The sequence below is a fragment of the Callorhinus ursinus genome, unplaced genomic scaffold, assembly GCF_003265705.2.
Source record: "Callorhinus ursinus isolate GAN/ISIS: 27379988/994484 unplaced genomic scaffold, GSC_fseal_2.0 scaffold24, whole genome shotgun sequence".
NCBI lineage: Eukaryota > Metazoa > Chordata > Mammalia > Carnivora > Otariidae > Callorhinus > Callorhinus ursinus.
In genome coordinates, this window is record NW_027397086.1 from 3,743,235 (window position 1) to 3,765,178 (window position 21,944).

The following is a 21,944-nucleotide window of genomic DNA, read 5'->3' on the forward strand; positions in this document are numbered from 1 at the left end:
GCCACCCGGGCGCCCCGATATTTGGAAGTCTTGATGAAAATTTCAGAACACATGCTTCATAACATGTTAGGATTAGAAACTGTTTAACATATTAGGGAAGGTGTTAAAGTTTGGTTTTGTATAAAACTTCCAAATAAAACATCATACCCGTTAAGAGAAGACACGACACGAGAGGCCACACTCATACTGTATGAGTCCGTCCGGACAACAGGGTGGAAACAGCACAACCATCGGGGCAGAAACCGGATCTGTGGTTTCCAGGGGCTAGGGTGGGAGAAGGGTGCTGACTGCAGGCTGGCGTGGGGGAACTGGGGTATATATTCCATGTCGCCATTGTGGTGGTGGTGGCTGGGCTGTTGACATTTGTCAGAAATCATCAAAGTCAATTTCACTGTGTGTCGATTTAGCGGGAGTTCCTGGAGCTGTCCGCTCCTCAGAATCACCTTGGGTGGGAAGTTCAGAAAGCCAGGCCTCACCCACAACCTACTGAATCAGAACCTGGCTGGGGGGGGGAACGCGAGGGGTCAGTAATGTGCATTTTAACAAGCTCCCCAGGTAACGGGGCGGCGGGGTGGTTTGCAGTGTGTGGTTTGGGGCCAAGGCTTCTGGGTCAGGACAGGATTCCAAGCTTCTATCTCCTGCCCAGACTTGAACCCTGAATCCCAGGCTCATACATCAACGTCCACCTGCCCTCTGCCCCCGGATCCTCACCAGCCCCACCCATAGTCTTCACCATTTCAATTGATGGCAGCTCCATTCCTCCAGAATTTGAGGCCACAAACTTTGACATCATCTTCCATTCCTCTTTTTTTTTTTTTTTGTCTTGTCATTTAGTTTTTATTTCACAACTTAACTCTTATGTCCAGCTGGACTGGGAGGGGGATAAGGAACATGTGGAACCCAAAGATCTATTGTGAGAGCACGAAGACCATAGGACTCTGCGGGCAGATGGGGAGAGGGGTGCCCTCCCGAGATAAAGCACAAGCCAATTTATTAGCGCTGTCCGGAGACAATCCTGGTGACCTGGCTGGTCTTGCCATTCCTGGATCCGGAGCGATCCACGGTGTCTGTGTCCTCTTTCACCTTGCCAAAGACCACAGGCTCACCATCCAGCCGCTCGGGCTTGGCAGCCCAGATGAAAAACTGGGCACCATTTGTGTTGGGGCCAGCATTGACCATGGACCAGATGCCAGGACCCGTGTGCTTTGGGTTAAAAATTCTCATCATCAAACTTCTCCCTGTGGATGGACTTGCCCCCAGCACCTTCATGGCATGGGTCATCACCGCCCTGGCACAGAAATCCGCGAATCCTTCTGGGAAAGCAGGAGCCAAACCCTTCCTCCCCAGTCCTCGGAGCACGCAAGTTTGCTGCTGTCTTGGGAACTTTGTCTACAAACAACTGGAAGGCGGTGCTGCCCAGCAGCTCAAGAGTACGGTGGGGTTGACCATAGCTGGGCAGCGCAGGGAGGCTCTGGGTGGCGGGGCCAGCATCTGCAAAGCCTCCTGTCCTGCTCTAGAAATTCTGTCGGCTCTGCCTTCTCACTGCCCCGCTGCCAGCGAACACCCTGCTCTGGGGCACCATTGTCTCACCTGGATTATTACAATGGGTTCCTAACTTCTCTCCTTCTCTCCCCTGGGCTGACCTACAGTTTATTCTCAGTACTATAGCCAGGGTGCTCATGTTAAAATAACTTAGATCAAGTCATTTCTCGGCCTCAAACTCTCTGGGGGCTACCCGTTCCAGAGTAAAAGACAGAATGTCCTCCAAGGCCCTCGTTGCTCCGGCCCTGACCTTGGCTCCATCATCTATCTCCTCGCCCTCCAGGCCTTGCTCACTCGGCTCCGGCCACACTGGCCTCCTTGCTGTCTTTTGAACCCGCCAGTCCTGCTCCTGCCTCAGGACCTTTGCATGTGCTGTTCCCTTGGTCTGGAATGGGCTTCCTTCAGTTATCCCCACAGCCTACCCCCTCACCTCCGAGTCTTTGTTCAGATGTTAACTTCTCAAACCATACTTGATGTCTCCTTCCTCATTTGGCTCTTTAGCATCTACCACTCTAATATTTGCTTATTTATTTCTGTCTATCTCCCTCCTAGAATGTCAGCTGCACCAGGTCAGGGATTTGGGGGGCACTTTTATTCACTGCTGTATCCCTAATGCCTAAACCTGGCCCATAGGACGGGCTCAATAAATGGTTTTAATGAGTGAAGGGGACACCGGAAGCCTAGAGAGAAGGGACTTGCACAAGGTCATCGCCATCTGGAATCAATGGCTCTTCACTCTTGGAACTAACAAAGCACCCGTCCAATACCTTTGACCCAAAGTCCTTCTCCCAGCCATGCCAGGTCCCGGGACCAAAGCCAGGCCAGCAGGACCTCATCCCCAGGACAGAAGCAAGGGATATCCCAGCCTCAGGGGGTGCCTGTCCGACTCTGCCAGGACCCTGGGTCTTGTGCAACCAAGTCAAGGGGCTGCCCTGGGAGGGGGCTCCTCTGAAGAAGGAAGCCTAGGCATGCCGGTGCCACAGTCTTGTGCTGGTGGAGGCCAAGGCCAGGAGCCACCTCCCTACGCCCTCCAGCTGCCTGAGTTCAGGCATTGGAAGACAGTAACTGGGCCCAGAAGCCGAACCCAATGGAGGGGGGATGGAGAGGGAAGACCAGCAGGTCCCCAGCAAGAGAGCCGGAAAACGTGGAGCTGCTGTAGGTAGCCCACCAGCACAGGGGGCTCATTCCAAATGCCCGAGGCTCCCTTTCCCCTTGCGGTCCCACACCAGCAGAAGGCGCCCTGGCCCACAAGGTCCATGTTCTGCTTTCTTTCACCCTCTGGTGGCCACATGGGTTAGGGCCAGAGGGGAGCCTTGCATCCATCTACCCCGTCTCCCTCCAGCGAAGGGTTGCACCCTCACAAGTGAAGATTCAAAGAGGAGGAGGTTCAGCAGCCCTGGGTCTGGGCCCACCCTACCCAGCAAGGTGAGGCTGGTGATGCCCAGGACAGCCCCAGTGGGTGAGCATTTATTGTGGGCTGGGCTCCGGGCCAGGCCATTCTATACCCACCTAGCCCCTGACATGCTTCTCTTCCTCGAAAACTTCACCACCAAGCAGACCAAGACCCAGGGGGGGATGGCATCCATCCCAGATCACCTAGCCAGGAGATGGTGATGCCAGGTCGGCCTGACTCCTCCCCCAGGCTGCCCTCCCCTCTCTGTCTCTCCAAGGGCTCATCCATAGATCAGGAGCCCTTCACTCCCAGTCCTCGTGACACAGAAAGAGGCTCCTCCAGGAGTTAAAAATATAAAGTGCAAATACCAGCTGGCTTTTACTGAGGGCTTACTATGTGCTGGGCACCAGGTCTGCCAGGGCCCTCCTCCCACCTCCCTGCACTTCCCAGTGGCCAGGGGGAGAGGATGGGCCCAGGCAGCTGAGACCCAGGTGTCGAGTGGGGAGGGGGCTGAGGTGGAGGTAGAAGGTGGTGGAGGGGCCCCAGCAGTTGGGTCCGCGGAGAGGGCAGGGCTCCTGGTGTCCGTCCAGCTTGAAACCAAAGGCTGGGGTGCCCCCCTCCCTCCCTCCACCCCAGGCCCTGAGTCAGGCCGGGCAGGGTGAGAGGGCCTGTGAGCCCTGCCTTTTCTCTACACGACCTTCAGGGAAGGGGACCCATCTCAGAGTGGTCTCTCCTGATGCAAGACGGGGCCAGAGGGCAGAGTGGCCATGGCTAAGGTGACAGTCGGGTCTCTGTGGGGTCTGTGGCTCTTGGTGGTGGTTCCTGCAGCTATTTCCAACCTCCTCCCTGGCCAGCCACAGCCTGCTCCTGGCCATTCCTCTGGAGTCACCGCCTGGCCCTGGTGGGACAGAAAAGGCAAGAGAGAAAGAGAAAGAACTAGAGTTGGATATCCAGAGGCATCTGACAGAAAAAGAGACAGGGCACCTGGGTGGCTCAGTCGTTAAGCGTCTGCCTTCGGCTCGGGTCATGGTCCCGGGGTCCTGGGATCGAGCCCCACCTCGGGCTCCCTGCTCGGCGGGGAGCCTGCTTCTCCCTCTGACCCTCCCCCCTCTCATGTGCGCTCTCTCTCTCTCTCTCTCATTCTCTCTGTCTCAAATAAATAAATAAATAAATAAATCTTTAAAAAAAAAAGATTTTACTTATTTATTTGACAGAGAGAGACAGCGAGAGCAGGAACACAAGCAGGGGGAGTGGGAGAGGGAGAAGCGGGCTTCCCTGCTGAGCAGGGAGCCCGATGCAGGGCTCCATCCCAGGACCCCGGGACCATGACCCGAGCCGAAGGCAGACGCTTAACGACCGAGCCACCCAGGTGCCCTCAAATAAATAAAATCTTAAAAAAAGAAAAAGAAAAAGACACAGAGAAGATCCGAGAGACACAGATAGGCAGAGAGAGAGAAGAAGCTTAAGATAGAGAAATGCAGGGAGCCACAGAGAGAGAGCACAGAGCACAGCCAGAGAGAGAGAGGAGAGAAGGCAGGCTGAGGAGGAGGCAAGAGAGACCCAGACCCAGCCTAGAAGGGAGAGCAAACTGAGGCGCATGGGGCTGGGGTCCTCTTCCCAGGCCCACCCTCACCTAGAGCTCATCCCGGGGGTGGAGGCTGTGCCCACTGCTGCCAGCCAGGTCCAGGCGGGGGCCACGCAGGGTCTTGTGAGAGCCACTCCAGCTGATGATGCGGCCGCTGTCATCGTCCCAGGGCGAGGATGTCTCCGTGTCGCTGAGCCACTCAGCGTCCCCTGCATAGTGGGTGGGGGCAGCGAGCAAGGGCCGGGCGGAGAAGGCATGCAGGTCCCTCGGCCAGAAGTGCGCCTTGTAGTGCTCACTGTGAGGCAGGGGCAAGGCTCAGGAGGGCTGAGGTGGGTCCCGCCAGCCACACCGCACGCCCGCCTGGAGCCGGACACCTCACCTGCCCGAAGCACCTCACCACACTGCCCTCCCCCTCAAGACTGCACAACAAACTCAAGAAGCAGGGTCTCTATTCTCCCCATTTTCCAGACGGGGAAACTGAGGCTCACAACAGGGACGTGGCTTGACTAAGAACCACACAGGCGGCCCAGAATTCACACCTAGGTTGGTCTGACTCCAGGGCCAGGCTGGGCTACTCCTTGGCGACCTTGAAGAAGTGACTCAGCCTCAGTCTCCCCAGCTGCCCTCGCCAAGGTGGGCTCCCCGGATGAGCTGACCCTGCCCGGCCCCCATCTAAGACTCACTTGGGGTGCCGGTCAAACATGATGGGCAGGAACTCGTCCACAGGCAGCATTCGGCGCAGGGGTTGGGAGGCCAGCAGCTTGCGAGCACCTGCCAGACTCAAGACATAGGCCAGGGTCCAGTAGGAGTATCCGGCCACCACCAGATGTGGCAGCCCATCCACGGCGGCCTCCTCCTCGGGGTTCACCTGCTTCCGGCCCAGGTAGCTGCGGGTGACAGCGAGGGCAACCAGGAGTCACTGCAGGTCCTGTGGTGTCCAAGGACCCCTTCCCCAATCACAGACCAGGCTCAGCGGGAGGACTGGCCAGGCTCCCAGCAGGAGAAGGCAGAGCCCCAGAGCCCCCGCACTGTGCACCATCCCACAGGTGCAGGCTGCCTACATTAGGTCCCATGGCAACTTCTCTGCCTCCACCTCCTCCATCAGCCGCTCCAGTCGCCCCCTGAAGTTGCTCTCAAAGCGCACGTCGTCCTCAAACACCAGGACCTGGGCCAGGCCCCTGGCAACCACCTGCAATAATGGGGGGGGGGGAGCGACACACAACATGGGGGATGCTCTTTAGATTCAGGCGGTCCCCTTCCACCTGCCTGACAGACTCTCCCTGGCCTCCATTATATGCCAAAGGCTCAGCCCTGGCCACATCACTCAGCTGCTCCAAAGCCTGCTGGGGCTCCCACCGTTTGGGGACTGAAGTCCCAACATCTGGCTCTGGCAGTCAAGGTCCTCCAGGCCCCCAGTCTAGCTCTCCAAGTAGACTCTGATGGCAATCATAACCTTTGCCACGTTCACTGGGTGCAGCTATGTATCTGTGGGACCCTCAGGAGGCAGGACACATGATGTCCCCGTACTGCAGTAAGGAGACTCCAGGCCCAGCTCCTCACTTGGCCTCCTAAGCTGTCCTCAAGGAAGCTGGGCTGGCTGGAGGTGGGGGAAGACCCCAGCCCCCACAATCCCTAAGAGAAAGGTTTTTTTTGTTTTGTTTTGTTTTTAAGATTTTATTTACTTATTTGACAGAGAGAGACACAGCGAGAGAGGGAACACAAGCAGGGGGAGTGGGAGAGGGAGAAGCAGGCTTCCCGCGGAGCAGGGAGCCTGATGTGGGGCTCAATCCCAGGATCACGACCCGAGCCGAAGGCAGACGCTCAACGACTGAGCCACCCAGGTGCCCCTAGAGAAAGTTATTTTTGTAACTTCTAGAAATGTGAAAAGAACATGAAATCAGCTCAGTAAACGGTGAAATGGAAGTCATCCTTCAATCTGTTCAGGGACCGTAGAAGATGGGGCGCCTGGCTGGCTCAGTCGGTTAAGGGTCTGCCTTCGGCTCAGGTCATGATCCCGGGGTCCTGGGATCGAGCCCCGCATCGGGTTCCCTGCTCGGCAGGAGACTGTTTCTCCCTCTCCCTCTGCCTGCAGCTCTGCCTGCTTATGCTCTCTCTCTCTCTCTGCCTGTCAAGTAAATAAATAAAATCTTAAAAAAAAAAAAAAAAAAGAAAGAAACAGTAGAAGATAAACAGAAACATAAGCTCATGTCCTTATATTTTGGTTATGGTGGAAAATAAAAACAAGGAGTGGGTCTGGGTGCTGCCTCCTGGAGGGGGCACCCGCCCCTTGGAGGGCCAGTCCCCTGGTCCCTCCTGCAGTGGCCAGGCAGTGACCTCTCACTGGCGCTCACCTGCCCCCCCAGCCCTGAGCTGAGGCTTCTGGGCCAAGCCCCAGGCCTTTCTTCTCCCCCCCCCACCCCCGGAACACACAGCTCCGGTCTGCCTCAGGGCCTTTGCCCCACCGTTTTCCTCTGCCCGGAAGGCTCTTCTCGCTGCCCCTCGGTGGTGAGGCCCACCCTGGTCCCACACCAGGCCAGGAATGCAAGCCAACCCACACTCCAGGACAGTCTGTACATCTCCCCTCCACGGCTAGCTTGCTTCTTCCCGGTTTCTGTGCCCTGCTCTGGTCCCTGAGCCCCAGAAGGGTGAGACGGACCTTTTCCTTGTTCGCCTCTGTATTCTCAGCACAAGATCTCCCAGCACACAGGAGGGGCTCCGTAGAGACTACAGTATGAGTACGGCACAGGGTTGAATGCATAGGAGGTTTAAAGCTGCCGGCCAGGTCTTCCTTAGTATATCTATTCACCCGCTGGTTCCCCTGGGCGCTGAGCACAGAGCAGCAAATAGGGTGCCCCCCCCCACTGCTCTCCCTGCGGGAGCGGCGTCCTCACCTCCTCCCAGATGGAGTAGTGGCTGAGAAAACAGCCCACCTCGCCCTTGGTCAGTGTGCGGCCCGAGTAGGGGTCCTGGTAGCCAGGGAGCAGGTCCACGCCGAGGCTCCTCATGATACTGGTGTTGAGTGTCCTGAGGGAGACAGGTATCATGGGGCGAGGGGTGCCTGGCCTGTGCCTGCTGGGGGCAGTCACACTGGAGTTTAATTTAAAGGTGTCAACCTCGTTACTGCTTCATGTGGCCTGGAGATGTTGGAGACAACCCAGGGAACCAGAGCCACCTAAGGCCGGGGTGACCCTCGAGGGAGGGAATAGAAGCATGGGGAGATGGGCAGCAGCCTGAGGGGCATGCTCCCCAGAATGAACGTAGGGGGACACGGCATCTGCTTCTCAGGCAGAGGCCTGAGAAGAGGATGAACAACCTACTGTTGTAAGGGCTGGGGGCACAAGGGGCCAATAGCCGTGGGCAAGCACAGCCATGTGACCTCTGGTTCCTCAGGGCTACAGGACTGGCCCCTGCCCCCACCCCCACCCATCAGGGCCCTAAGTCCAAGACAGAGAAGAGTAAGCCTGATAATAATAAAGACACCTAACCTTTGGAATACTTCTTTTGTGTCAGGCCCTGGCAAAGTCCTCACCGAGCCCTTAGAAGTCCTAAGAGGGAGGCACAATTAACTGCCATTCACACAGCAGGGCTGGGAGGTGGCGGTGACTTGCCGGAGGTCACCCAGCTGGTAAGTGGCAGAGCTGGAACGCAAGTCTAGGGGCTCCAGATTCTGGGCCGTGCTCTCCTGTGCTCTCCTCCCTCCGGTAGGCCCTGGGGCTCTCTAAGACAGAATCACTCAGGCCCTGTTTGATCACCTCCTGGAACAGCAAACTCATTCCACTCATTTGTCTGCTCTTCCCAATCCCAGGGAGCTCCAGTGGGCCACACTGCTCCCCTAGCTGCCCAGGGCCCCGCCCCCGGGGAGCCTCACCGGCCGTCCACAGCATCCACCACCCGCCCAGAAATCTCCATCTCCCAGAGCGAGCTTAGCATGCGCTCACGGCGGTCGGGCCGGCGGGCCAGGCTGATGACAAACACCTAGAGGAGGCAGGGAAGGTGGGTGCGGGAGGGGTGGGTGTAGCGGGAGGGGAGAGCCCACCCACTTCCTGACCCCAATTCTGCGGGCTGAGGGAACTTACCTCATCAAACCCCATCTTGCTGGGTCGTTTGGGGGGCCGGGACACATGCGCTGAGGCCCACATGGGGGGCCCGTCCACTGCAGAGGAAAGCACCCCCCATCATGAATCCCTACAGACTGTTGTCAGCAGTGACCCTGGAGTCCCCGCCCCGCCCCCACCCTTGCCCCCTTGGAACACCCAGGAGGAAGGGCCGTCAGAGATTATAGGATCCACCTGCTTCCATCATAGAGATGGGGACACTGAGGCTCAGTGGGGAAAAGGGCTTGCCCAGAGTCAGGGAGTAAGTTAGACGTTGAGGCTGGGACCGCAGGCCCACTGCCCAGTCAGGTCCGGGGCCTGGGAGAAGGGGCACAGGCGGTGGGAGGCTAGCATGGCAGCAGGCTAGTGACCTGGCTCCCAGCCCTCACCTAGGGCTTCCAAGATCAGGTGGATGAAGTTGACCCTCTCATCCTCCAGGCCCTGGTGGGATTTCACGGGCACATTCATGTACCCGTAACGGTGTGCATTACACACATGGACTGTAACCCCTGTGGAGAGAGGCCAAGTGAGTGCTGGAGCAGGGGAGCAGGGCTCTTGGAACCCAAGGCAGGCATCCTCTCTGGGACTCAGTGTCCCCGCTGTGGGGTTGGAGGGAGAAAAGGCTTGACTCTAACAATATCTAAGGGACCTTTCTAGCTGAGATGGTTTATGCTGGTCTAGAGCACCAGCTGGGTGCTGGAGGATGGTGGTGAGCAGGACAGAGCCCTGTCCCTGGGGGATCATGGGGAGACAGGAGAAAGCAAACTCCCATCTGACCACAGCCTTCGGGCCAGTCCATTGCTCTACCTGCTAAAGCTCCCCACCTCCCGGCCTTGCCACCCCGCTGGATCCTGCACCATCACTTCGTGCCCAGACCCCTATGAGTGACCCCACACTCTCTCCTGCCTCCCCCCGCCAACCAGAGTGGCCTTTTCTATTTCTTCAATATTTGTCACCTTTACTGCAATTACTTCTTTCCCCTTTATCTCCTACAGACTGTGAACTCTTGAGTGGCAGGCACACAGAATCCGCTTGAAAGTCAACCCCACGCCCAGCATGGAGCACAGAGCCTGGGCCAGCGTGGGGACTCAGTAGCTGGGTGCTGGGCGCCTGGATGACAGGGATGAAACCCCCTGCAAACCGCTGACCAGTTAACAGCGGCTGACACCCGAAGTAGTGGTAGCAGTGACAAAAACACGGCAACACTTCTGCTTCTTCTCATGGATTCTCCATGGGTTTGTTTTTCCTTCACTTGCCTTTTGCACTTGATACGATTTTTTTTTGCCTTGCACGTCTGCAGTAGCAGACTCCACCAACACCTCTTGCATGAAAAAGCCAATGACAACATGTCCCCCTCTGGCCACTGTGGGCACGCTGCTTGCTCAGGTGCAGCACTCCTGGGTTACATCGTCACTTCTCCTTCTCCCTGAATTGGCCTGTGCAGTCCTCTCAAGATCCTTTTCCCAACACCGGGCGTCTCTGTCCCACTCTCATCTCTGACTCTTCCTCAGGACTGGATTTATCCCGGCAGAGCCCAGACATTTTGCGGTAATTTTCATCTTAAAAATAACGCCAACACCCGAGTGTTCTTTTCAGTGTGTGAAGCCAATCGCGTGATCCTCTGATGGCTGCCCAGTGTTGTCAGGCTAAAGACCAGATGCCGGCCGGTCAGGTCCACACAGGCTGGCCCCTGCCTAGGTTTCCTGCCTCAGCCTCTGCCACGCCTCCCCTCACTTATTATGCTCCTGTCACCTGCCTTCTTACATTGCCTGCTACCATAGGGCCTTTGCACCTGCTGGTCCTTTGGTCCTGTTGCCTAAAATGCTCTTTCTTGCTCTTGTTAATGCTTTCCCGTACTTCAGATCTCAACCTCAAAGTTCACACCCTCCAGGAAGCCTTCCCTGCCCAGATCTACTCTGGCCTAGGCTCCCTGAGCACGCAGAATCAAGAAGCATTCCTTCCTGTCATGGCTGCGATTGGACACTGATTTGTGTGATCCTTGGACTGACTGGACTGGAAGTTCCAGGAGGGCAGAGACCGCCTGACTTTACTCACCACTGTCTCCCCAGTGCCTGGCACATGGTGGGTGCTCCATAAATATTTGCCTAATGAAGGAATATGTGCAAGTGCCATGATGGGGAGCCAGAAGGACATCTAACCTTCCAGGGCCACGGGCTCAAGAAAGGCTATGACCCAGACAAACAGGAGTTTAACAGGATGGATGGGAGACTGGGGAAGGGCGTGCAAAGCAGAGGGAACAGCATATGCAAAGACCTAGAGGCCTCCAGGGTTGCTCACAGAGAGCCGGTCCTCACCAGCGGCCTGGCAGGCATAGGCGAAGACGATGATATCGTCGAAAGGCCAGGTGTAGTTGGGATGAGGGGGGTAGAAGGCGAGCTGGGCTGTCCCGTTAGCCCGCAAGGACACCAGGAAGGTGGAATGGACCATGGGGACCTGGAAGCAGCCCTGGCGCCGGCGGTTCTTGGTGGGGAAGTAGTCGGCTGTGCGGCGGTAGTAGCCCTGGGGAAAGGGGTTGCTCTGAACTATGATGGGGCCCCTCCATCCCCAGAACACTGCCTCCCCTGACATGGCCCACAGACCCCGAGGCCTCCGTCCCCAGCCTTACCTGGGGCGTGATCCCACACCAGAAATTGGAGTAGTAGGTCTGGGAGTCCAGCATCGGGGCCACCACGGGCAGCCCCTGCTCTATCAGAAGCCTCAGCGTCTGGTTGTTGGTCAGAATGTTGTCTGTATCTGCAAACTTTTGGGAGAGGGGTATCACAGACCCCAGCTTTGTCTGGGCTGTACCCTTAAGGAGTCACTGAGTGGGATCCCTCTAGATTGCCAGAGACGCTGCATGTCTCCCAGGATCCAATGGCGTCCCGTTAGAGAGTTCTAACCTATAAACCAATAGGTGTATTTCTGGACCAATAGCTCTGGGATCGGGTCCAGAGATTCTACCTGAGTTGCTAATCTAAGAGCTTTATTCTAGATCTGACTTAGGGAGTAGAGCCAAAGACCTACGCTGAGTTCTAGTCTGGAGAACGAAGCTCAGTTTATACTCCGGGCTCTAGCCCAAGAACCTAGGCTCAGTATATACCCGGCAATCTGTTTCAGGGATCCAGGCTTCATAGCTAATCTGAGCTCAAGCATAGGGATCCAAGCTCAATGTCCGGTCTGGGTTCTGACCCAGGTTGCTAGCTGAAGGGTCCAGCCTACAGGTAGTTAAGTCACACCGAGACTGCTGTCAGGGACAGATACCACCACCTGTGGGAAACCCCATCCTAGCCAGGCTTTCTTACCAGGATGTAGTCAGCCCCCCAGTCCCTGGCAAAGGTCAGGGCTTCCTGTTTCAACTCCATCAGAAACTGGTGCCTTTCTCTGGTCCAGTGCTTGGGCCCCTCTTCGTCTGGGTAGGACCTGAGAGGTTCGAGAGATGAGAAGTTCACCAGGGGCAGGTGTCCATGGTCCCCCTGGCGGCAGGGCAGTGGAGAGAGCCCTGGCCTGGAGGTGGGGGCTTGCAGCTGTCCCTTTTCCTCCCTGGGTGGCAGCTGTTAGCCAAGAACCCTTCCCTCCAGTCACCACCTGGGCTCCCCCTCGGGCCTCCAGACCACAGCCGCGTAGTGGTCACCCACAGCGGCCAGCCACTCCTGCAGCATCTGCGTGGTGTTGTCCGTGTTGTGGTCCGTGGCACACCTGGGGATGCGGGAGGAAGAAGGGTGAGGGGGCCCTGCCACCGAAGGGCCAGACCCCGAGGCAGCACTGACCCCTGGAGCACCAACCCCTCCGAGGCTGGACGCTTGGGTGCTGCACGGGGAGGAGGTGTGCTACAGAGTAAGGCAAGCACCCAGGTCCCAGGCACGGGTCTGTGACCCACTGTGTGACCTCAGGCGAGTCCCATTCATCTCTGGACTTCACTTTCTCCCTCTGGAACCAGAAGCTGTCCTGCCTGGCTCATGGGCTGAGACCCCAGAACATGAACGCATTTGAAAGACAAAGCACCTCAGCTTTGAGGACCACACCTGCCACGTGCCCTGGCTACCTTCCTTCCTTACCAGGAGACCACAGATCCGTGCCTCCCCTTGTCTGAGTCAGAACTGGACAGAAGAGCTGCTGCTTCCCTCTGCCAGAAAATTGTAGTAAGGACCAAACCCTCCTCCGAACATCCCTGAGAAGTGCTGATGCGCCTGAGCTCCACGGCCACGGAGCATAACCTCTCCTCTGCGGAGGGGGCTCCCCAGGCGCGGGGGGGGGGGGGTTGGCGCAGAGGGCTTAGCCAAGATCCCAAGTTTTAGGTGATCCTGCCCCTTTAAGCCAATTCCCCAGAAGTGAAGACTAACTACGTGTCAAGTCTCCTAGGGGTGGGAACTAACTAACTCAGACTGTGGTAATTGTGGGCAGCCTCCCCAGACCCTGGCTCCACCCTCAGCGCAACTTTGGTGTGCCCTGGGGGGTAGTTTGTCAATTCTCTCCAGTTTATCCCCAACCTCAGCCTGGGGCTCCTCCCTGTTCTGGCTTCCACACACTGGGGCCGCCGATTCCAGTGAGCCCTGTGGGGATGCCTGGGGGAGAGACTCTAGGAAAGGGGCTCTCTGCCCTGCGCAGGCAGGACCCAGACCCTCCACAGAGAGGCTGAAAGCAGCCCGGGGGAAGGAGGAGCAGGTCTGACGCCCCGCTGCAGAGCAGCATGGAGGCAGACAGCACCCTCACCTGCTCCCCAGGCACCCCCAGGCCTGCTGATCTCTGCCACGTGGGGACCCAGGGCAGGGCAGGCCAGCTGTTCTGCCGGCTCCACTCCAGGTCGAGCCAACCCCAGGGCCCATGGGGGTTTGAGTTTGGGCTCTGAGGCTAGGGCAAGAGGACCCCACTTAAAGCCAGAGGAGGTCCCCAGAGGAGTAAGGGCCGGGGTGGGTGTTCCGGCGTCAACGTAAAGCCTCAGAGGTCAGTCTGCAGGGCCAAGGGGTAAGGGGTCCGGTCCAGGGGCGCAGGGCCGGGCAGGGCCTGTCTGCCAGGGGAGGGGCCTGTCTGAGTGGTGTCTGCACGGAGCAGACGGGGCCATCGGGAGTGGAGGCTATCTGTGGGGCGGGGGGTACATGCCCAGAGGGTGCCAATGCCCGGTCTCTCTCACCAGAGGGCCAGCCTGGCCCGGGGGTAGTCCAGCCGCTCCAGCGCGCCCAGGTAGTGGGGCAGTGAGTGCTCGGCATTGCGGGCCAGGATGGTAAGGACCACGGCGGGCAGCGGCGGCTCCACGACGCCCGCAGCCTGGAGCCACGGCCCCAGCAGGAGCAGCAGCTGAAGCAGCGGGGCGGCGGGGGCGACGGGCATGGCGGGCGCTCGGGCGGCGGCGGCTGCCCCCGGGGCTCGGGCCCGGCGGAGGGGAGTGGGCGGGGCGGCAGGACCGGGGCGGGGCCTGGGGCCTGGGGCCTGGGGCCAGGGCGGGGCCGAGGCGGCCGCACAAGGGCGGGGGGTGGGTGGGAAGCGTACCCCCAAAGACTGGGTTCCACCTCCCAACCGCTACGCGCTGATTCTCAAGTGTCCTCTCCTCAACCCTGGGTGGCGGAGGGCCAGGGCCCGGAGACCCGCCCCACGCGCGACCCGGGGGCAGCCCCCTCCCAGCTGGCCGGCGCGGGGGGGAACGGGGGACGAGGGGAGGGTCCGGGGGGACGGCATCCGAGCCGCTCCGGCGCCTGAGAACGCTCCACTCCGAAGCCTGGTGCGTTCAGCCCCCGGAATCCGGCTCTGCCGAGCGTCCGACGCCCCTGAGTCCGGATTCCCCGGCCTCGCATCCGACCCTCGGACCTGAGCCGCAACCCCGCGGGCCGGGACCGACGGGCCGCAGCCCTTGCCCGGCTCCCCGCTTCCTCCCCGCCCCGCCCCGCCCCGCCCCGCCTCCGCCCCCGGGCGCCCTCTGGCGGACCCATGCGGAACTTCGCAGACCTGCGCGGTGACAGCCCCGGGCGGGGGGGCGCGGGCGGGGTCCCCCGGACCTGGGCGCGCCATCCAGCCCCCCGGGGCGGGGGGCACGGGCGGGGGTCCCCCGGACCTGGGCGCGCCATCCCAGCTGCGTCCCGAGCCTGGCGTCCTCCGCGTGTTGTCGTCCTCGCCTCCGCCGCCAGCGCCGGCGCTGCTCAGGCCCTTTAAGAGAACAAAGCCCACTCTCAGGCGGAGTGTAGGCCCAGGGGGCACCACGGAGCCCGCACCTTGACCCAGCCCTGTCCAAAGCAGGACAGCCTCCCCCGGGGCAGAATCGGGGCCCTGGGGCCCCTGCTGAGATGAGAAGGGGGCTGCAGCCTCCCTTAAGGAGAGGGCAGAAAGGGAGGGCCCTGAGGGCCCCAGGCCAATTCCAGCTCAGTATCTGCTGTGATCCCAGACAGGTCACTTTCCCTGAGCCTCTGGTCCTCATCTGGATGGGTTTGCAAGGATGCCTCGAAAGAATGAACGCACTGGATGCTTCTCTTTGCATGGAGCATGACCCCGGAAAGAGTTGCTGAGGCTGGAAGACAGGACTGGAGAAACCAGGCTCTCCTTCCATTCACCGCCCACGCCCCGCCACCCACCTGGAGGCCTACTTTCCTATGGCAGCTTTGGGTCTCCCTTCAGGCTCTTCCCAGGGTCAGAGAAGAGGGCTAAGCCTGTGCACACTATCTCTGCTGGGAGGGGAGGGGTGGGGAACCAGCAAGGAGTGGACTTGCCTGGTGACGGGGCAGCCTGTGGGGGCATCGAACCCGGGAGTCCCGGTCTTCAGCGCAGCTCCTAAGCTTCCACCAGACCCCGGTCAAAGCTTCGGTGGCCAGTGGCCCTGCAATGAAAGGTCTGAGGCCTCATGGAAGAGTCCCTTCCCTTGCACGGTAGCCTCTGGCCGGAAGGCACTCCCATCCCCAGAATGGGGATTCCATTTCTAAAGCCAAGCGGTATGCCCCACCTGACCTGTTCCAGAGTCATCCCAGAGCCTCTGCCCATCCTATTGGTCACAGGGGCTTCCAAATTCTTCTCTGGCCTCAAGTCTTCTTCCTCCTCCTTCTCCTCCTCTGAATGCATTCACGCCTCCCACTGTCCCCTTCCTCCTTCCCCAGTCCATCCAGTAACCCATCCTTGTCACTGACTCCCTTGCCTGTGGGGTCTCCCATCATCCCTGCCCAGGAAAACCCTATAACCATCTTGCTTTTTGGCGTGGTGGGACTACTGCAGACTCAGGATTTCCACTCTCAACTGGACTCTCGCCAGGCCCAACGGGCCAGTTTCCCTTGCTCCTGCCCCCCCTCCTCTGTGGCATGTCACAGCTTCTCTGAAGCCCCCACTCGAGCAAGGATCTCCCTGCTACTTTTTGGAGAAAAGAGAAGCCCTCACCTGGGAGCTCTCATTTCCAGCGTCCAAGCCTCCATCCCCTGCCGCCAAGCCTGCCTCAGCTCTCACTGCCTGGTATAAAGGAAGAGGCGCCCCCTCCTCACCCTCCTCACGATGGAACAGCTCCGAAGCTCCAAGTTCCATCCCCTTGCCCTTCCTGGATCATCAGCCTCCCTCTCTTCTGGGTGCTTCCTTTGACATTCCAAAGGACTTAAATCTCCCCCAGCTTAAAATAAGAAAACAGCCACAGCCTTATCTCTCTCTCTCCCTCCCGAACCTCTGGAAGGGGGATCTGTGCCTTGCTCCAGGTCTCCCTTCCTCATCTCCCATCATGGCTTGACACACACCAAGGCTGCTCTAGCCAAACTGCTCCTGCCAAGACCAGGGTCCTCCTGGCCACTCCCCTCAACGTTCATTGCCTCCTCATCCAGAGGGCTCCCTTCAGCACCTGACCGCATGGGCCACTCTGTCTTTCTGGAGAACCAACAGGAGTCTCCACTGCCCATCTGGACCCCAATTCCACCTGTTTTTGGTTTTTGGGTTTTTTTAAGTAAACTCTACACCCAGTGTGCGGCTCAACCTCACGACCCTGAGATCAAGAGTCACATGTTCAAAACAGAACCCCAACCTTTCCCCCAAACATGCTCCCCCTCTGTTGGCCTCCCCAGTCGAGAGAACGGCACCTCGGCCACCAGGTCCCTCGAGCTGGAGAGTCCGGTGTCCCGAGATGACAGGTCCCTCTTTCAGCCCACTCCATCACCGCGTCCGGGCAGGCCCGCCTCCTCAGTATCTCTTGCACATGGCCACCTCTTTCCTTCCACACTGCCACTCGTCTGGCTCAGGGCACCAGCACCACTCATGGGGCCCATAGCGTCTCCCAGAGACCTGCCCCCCACGTGTTCGCCCTAGAAACCATTCTGCCCTCAGCCACCCTTTGGAAATGTCTGCGGTTAACACCCTTCAGGGACTGCCCACTGGGAGCACCGAGGCCCTGCAATGGCCTGCGTGACACTTCTCCAACTCCTCTCACCTCCCCTGCCCCTTCCTTCCCCTTTAATTCTCCTGCTCAAGCCAATTTGGACAAGGTACGGTTTCCTCCCAAACACTCCATGCTTTAGGACCGTCCCACATCCTTTTTTTTTTTTTTTTTTTTTTTTTTTTGCTTCCTTCTGCCTGAACTGGTCTTTCTGGACCACTCCTACAGGCCCTCCAGTGTCAGCTGAAACTTGCTTCTCATGGAAAGCCTTCCGCATGTCATGTCGGGGGCACATACCCTGACACAGCATCCTATATAATCCCATTCATTCGGCAAGTATTTATTGAGCACAGACTTACTACATGTGCAGGTAGAAGGTGCACCTCTGCCTCTAGGGTGCTCACATTTCCGTGAGGGGACAGACAGGAAGCAAGCAAGCAAGCTGATAAATTAAGAGATAGTTTCCAAGAAGGGTAAATGCTGCATACGACATAAAACCAGTTAAGAAGAACAGAAAACTGCTGGGGGTGGGAGGCAACATTGAGTAGAGGAGTCAGTGGATCTCTTTCGGGGTATAAGCGAGCCAGCCAAGGGCAGTCCTGGGGGAAGAGTGTTCCACAGGGAGGGAACAGGTCCGGCCAAGGCCCCTGCAGGGGGTGCAACCCAGGAAGCCAGTGGTTGGAGCCCAGTGAGCAAGGGGAGGGTGGAAAGAGGTGAGGATCAGCTAGGGCCTTGAAGCTGAGACAGGAGTTTGGATATTTTTTTTAAAGATTTTATTTATGTATTTGACAGAGAGAGACACAGTGAGAGAGGGAACACAAGCAGGGGGAATGGGAGAGGGAGAAGCAGGCTTCCCGCCGAGCAGGGAGCCCGATGCAGATGCGGGGCTCGATCCCAGGACCCTGGGATGACCTGAGCCAAAGGCAGACGCTTAACGACTGAGCCACCCAGGCGCCCCTGGATATTTTTTTTTTAAAGCGCAATAGGAAGACACTGGAGGGGGTAAGCAGAGAAGTGATGTGATTTGTCTTAAAAAGATTGCTCTGGGGGCACCTGAGTGGCTCAGTGGGTTAAGCGTCTGCCTTCCGCTTGGGCCGTGAACCAGTGACCAGTGGGTCACTGAGGTGGGCTGATCATGCACCTGTGCTGCCATTTCCGCTCACTTTTCACCCCAAAATATAATAATAGGACGTACTCTACGGAGGTAATATTGGGCCAAATTCACAGAAACGCTGAAGCAGTGTTGTCAGAACATGGTCCCTGGACCAGCCAGCATCAGCCTCACCTGGAAATTGTTAGAAATGCAAACTCCTAGGCCCCTCCCCACACCTAGTGAATCAGAAGCTGTGGGAGTGGAGGTTAAACCAATAAGGCTTCCAGGTGATTGTGATGCAGGCTAGTTTGAAGCCGCTGTTCTCTGGGACCTATGGCCTCATTCTCCAGGCCATGTAGATTATACGCCTGGGAAAAAAAATGATGGTTTGGGCCCATCTGGCTGAATAGGTCCAGACCACCCCTGAACCATCATCTAACTAGGCTCTGGGTCACCCCCACCCCACCCAAAACAGCATCTTCACTCCCATCCCTCAGCCATTGTGGTTCTGGCCAGAGCCAGAGGGTGGCGCCAGCACCCCAGGCTTTCGCTTGGCTTCGGGAGCTAGAGACCCAGGAAGACTTATCCCCCTCCCCTGTGCCTTCTCCCTCCCCACCCCCCCACCCCCCTAAAGCCTCTGCTCCAAGGCCTGCCCACTTGGCAAAGGCTTTGCAGGGTGGCTTTCATCAGGAAGGGGGGAGCTGAGGCTGGCACACCCAAGGTAGGGGCCAACCCCTTCTTCCTGGAGGTTAGGAAGGTGGGCTGGAAAAGCCCCCTTGGTCAGGAAGAAATTAGGGTGTCTGGCCTGTGGGGCTTGGGGGCCAGGAGCCCAGGCAGGCGGCTCTGGTCCAGTTGCCTCTGGCTATACCCGTTTAACCCTCTGCCTATCCTGCCCAACCTCAGGTGAGGTCTCAGGTGCTGCTTCTCCACCCATGGGCGGGAGCAGCCTGGAGGTACCCTGGGGCCCCGACAGAGCCCCAGTGTTGGGGTCCTCATAGCCTAGCAGCCAAGCAAGCTAGGAACAGGGGCCCACGGCGGAGAGAATGCGTGGATGGAGCTCTTACCAGCTGCCAGCTTCACGTCTCCTGGGTTGGGGGCTCTCTGGGCCCCTGTCCTGCTTTGTGGTCAAGGGATCCCAGCCTCCTGCCCAGAGGAGGAGCCCATGCCCTGCTCCTGGTCCTGGGTACAGCTCGGCAGATAGGAGTCCAGGAGACCCGCCTGGGTTCCTTCCTAGCTCAGGTTCCAAGTCCCGTTCCAAGAGGACCCAGGGCTGTGTGCAGGCTTGACCCCCATCGGCTCCCCTGCCCCTCATCTTTCCTCCTTGAGGGGAGACTGAGACCCCTCGCCCAGCTGGAGTCACTCTGTCCATGCTGCTTGCTTTGGTCTCTGCTCCAGGGATCTGCCCACACCCCCTCATCTTCAGGGGTCCCACCCAACGCCCACACCCACTCCAGAGGCCCACCCTCTGCCTCTTGGCCATGCCCGGGTCTCCCAGGACCCCAGATGGGGAGTTAGCCTCCTCTGAGGTTCTGCCTCAGTCCGCAGGAAGCTGGGGCTAGGCCAGCTGCTTTTCCCGGGCAGCCAGCTGTTTTGCCCATCAGGGAGCAGCCCTGGCTCCCCAGCTGAAACCGTGGCCATGGCTGTGGCTTGCAGCGTGGCAGCCCTGCTGGTCCGGGGCCTGCGGGCTGTTAACTCCTCTGGGCCCAGCTCCCTTCTCCATTGCCCCCCCCCCCTCCTGGAAGCAGCCTGGTGAGAGACTTCCAGAGACCCCAAGAAGACCAAGCCTCGCTACCCCCGCCCCCCTCAACGACTGCTAACCAGACACCCTTCCCCGCCACGGAGCCTTGTCCTCAGGCGACCCCAGGTAAGACGGTTCAAAGGGCCAAATGAGAACCCCATTCAGAATACTACCACTAGTACTACTACTACTACTACTACTACTAGCTATCATGAGCCCCCTGCTGCGTGCCAGACACTGGGCTAAGGGCTTTAAATGTATTCTCTGACTTAGTTTTCACACGGGTCCCGTGAAGCGGGGAAGATTTTCATTTTACAGATGAGGAACCGGAGACGTGGCGAGTCTAAGCGGCCCGCCCAAGCCTGTACAGACCTGGGGTTTTAAACGGGGCTGCCCTGGCGGTTCCCCGAATCCGAGCCCTTGGTGGTGGTGCTATTTCAGTTCCCCCCAGCTCCTTGCCTCCCACCCCCACTGTCCGCCCACCCCCACCCCGGGGGCTGGGCCCTGGTAAGGGCCATCTGTGGAATGGGGTAACTGATGGGTGGAGTTTACACCACCAGCGCCCTGGAGCCATGCCAGGCTCTGTGCTCAATACCTTCCAAGAGTTTATTAGCAGATCGTTCCTGTCAGTGGCTGCGGGTCAGCCTGGGCTAGAAGCCCGGCTTTGCTGTTTCCAGCAGCCCGGCTTTGGGCAACTGACTTGACATCCCAGTCTCAGTGTCCATAGCTGGAAAATATTCTGCGTCCTTGATTTTCTTGTGAAAAGGATGAGATGGTTGGCCCAGCACCCCACGCGGGGGAGGAGGGCATATTATTACCCCTTTCTGTTAGGACCACTAACCGCAATCTGGAAGGGTCTGAGTGGCCCACCCGGGCCTGTGCCCCCTCACGCCCAGCATGGAGCTGGCATACAGGAGGGCTCTGTCGCTCCTTGTAAATCAATGAACCCTGGTCCGTGGAACCTCCATGGGGACAGCAGGCTGCAAGAGGGATCCAACTTGCCCAAGATCACAACGACTGAGATAGAGCTGCAGGGATCCCAAGGCATCCAGCTCTTAACTCCTGCACCCCTGTGGCCTTCCCTCCTGAGGCAGGAACCTGGTCTGGTGGGAGGGGGAGGAAGGACAAGGGAACAGGGCACAGTCCCAGGGCTGAGACAGCCCAGAAGGTGACTGGGCTGCGGCTGGGTGGGATCTCAAGGTCTGGGAACGACCCCTCAGGATGCAGTGACCCGTGCTCTCCCCCCTTTGTCCTCTCCCCCCTGCCCACCATGGGTCAGCTCCCTGGTCCCAGCCTAGACATCTGGAACTGGAGCAGACAAAGGACTGCGAAGGGGGACAATAACCTTCTGTCCATTTTCAGATGCCGGGCCGGGCCTGGCCAGGGCTGGGGGCCGGAGCCCCGGCGAGGCGGTGCCAGGCCCCCCGCGGGCAGCGGACAATGTTGGCAGTGATGGAGAGGAGGCATTTCAAAGCGTTTTGTTCCCGCTGACCCCCTCCCCTCCACATCTCGCCCGGCTCGGGGTGAGGCCCCAGCCCCACCCCCAGCCACCCAGGCCCCTGCTCCTGGCGGCTTGGGGACCGGCCACATTCTTGACCTCAGGGGAAAAGTTTAGACTCTTTGCGCGCTGGGCAACAATAACGGTGTCACAGAACTGATTTAGGAGCGGCACTTACCATCACAAAGCAGCAGACAAAGAGCCAGGGCTGAGAACGCGCCGGGCTATTGCGCCTACTCCGCCGAGCACCGCCACCACTTCTCTCCCCGGCCCTGCCTGGGCGGGACTGGGTGCCAGGAACCCGACCCTGAGCTCCCCAGAGGAGGGCCTGAGCTGGGGAGGGAGCCAAGGAGAAGGGATGGGGATCCCATGGGGGATCAGGGGGGCCTGAGAGCTGCTTCCTGCTCTGCCACCAATTTGCCGTGTGACCCTGGGCCAGTCCTTCCCCACTCTCGGCCTCAGCTTCCCTATCTGTAATGAGGAGGCTATAAACTAGAAGGCCAAAAGCATGAGGCTCTGATCTCGCAAGGAGAGGGATTTCCATGATGATGATGAGATGATGATGGCAATATGGTGATATTAGTATTGACTCTTTGGTTCTGGGCACTTCACAGGTGCCAGGCACTGTGATCACTAACCCCTTTCTGGCCGTCTTTTTTTTTTTTTTTTTTAACTACAGAG

At 58.7% G+C, this 21,944-nt stretch overlaps 1 protein-coding gene across 2 annotated transcripts; it reads right to left on the reverse strand.

The window, feature by feature from the left end:
* Positions 1–3,289: 3,289 nt before the first annotated feature.
* CERCAM (cerebral endothelial cell adhesion molecule) lies at positions 3,290–14,745 on the reverse strand. Of its 2 annotated transcripts, XM_025888189.2 has the most exons (14): positions 13,743–14,745; positions 12,200–12,310; positions 11,917–12,034; positions 11,241–11,375; positions 10,930–11,134; positions 9,004–9,123; positions 8,597–8,673; positions 8,389–8,495; positions 8,006–8,065; positions 7,412–7,544; positions 5,582–5,709; positions 5,204–5,407; positions 4,569–4,815; positions 3,290–3,833 (listed from the first exon to the last, which is right to left on the reverse strand). In XM_025888189.2, the coding sequence occupies exons 1-13, from the start codon at positions 13,937–13,939 to the stop codon at positions 4,569–4,571; spliced, it is 1,842 nt and encodes a 613-aa protein (XP_025743974.1). In that variant the 5' UTR covers positions 13,940–14,745; the 3' UTR covers positions 3,290–3,833. The 2 variants fall into 2 exon arrangements, with proteins under 2 accessions (XP_025743974.1, XP_025743975.1); XM_025888190.2 differs by lacking the exon at positions 8,006–8,065.
* Between the last annotated feature and the right edge of the window lie 7,199 nt (positions 14,746–21,944).

Bases quoted from the DNA above. Each gene is read 5' to 3' on its own strand.
- CERCAM (XM_025888189.2), bottom strand. From the start codon at position 13,939: ATGCCCGTCGCCCCCGCCGCCCCGCTGCTTCAGCTGCTGCTCCTGCTG. The intron at 8,674-9,003 runs GTGAGGGCTGGG...TTTCCTCTGCAG, and splicing joins CCTGATCTTGGAAGCCCTAG to TGGACGGGCCCCCCATGTGG. The intron at 8,496-8,596 runs GTAAGTTCCCTC...TGCCTCCTCTAG, and splicing joins GCAAGATGGGGTTTGATGAG to GTGTTTGTCATCAGCCTGGC.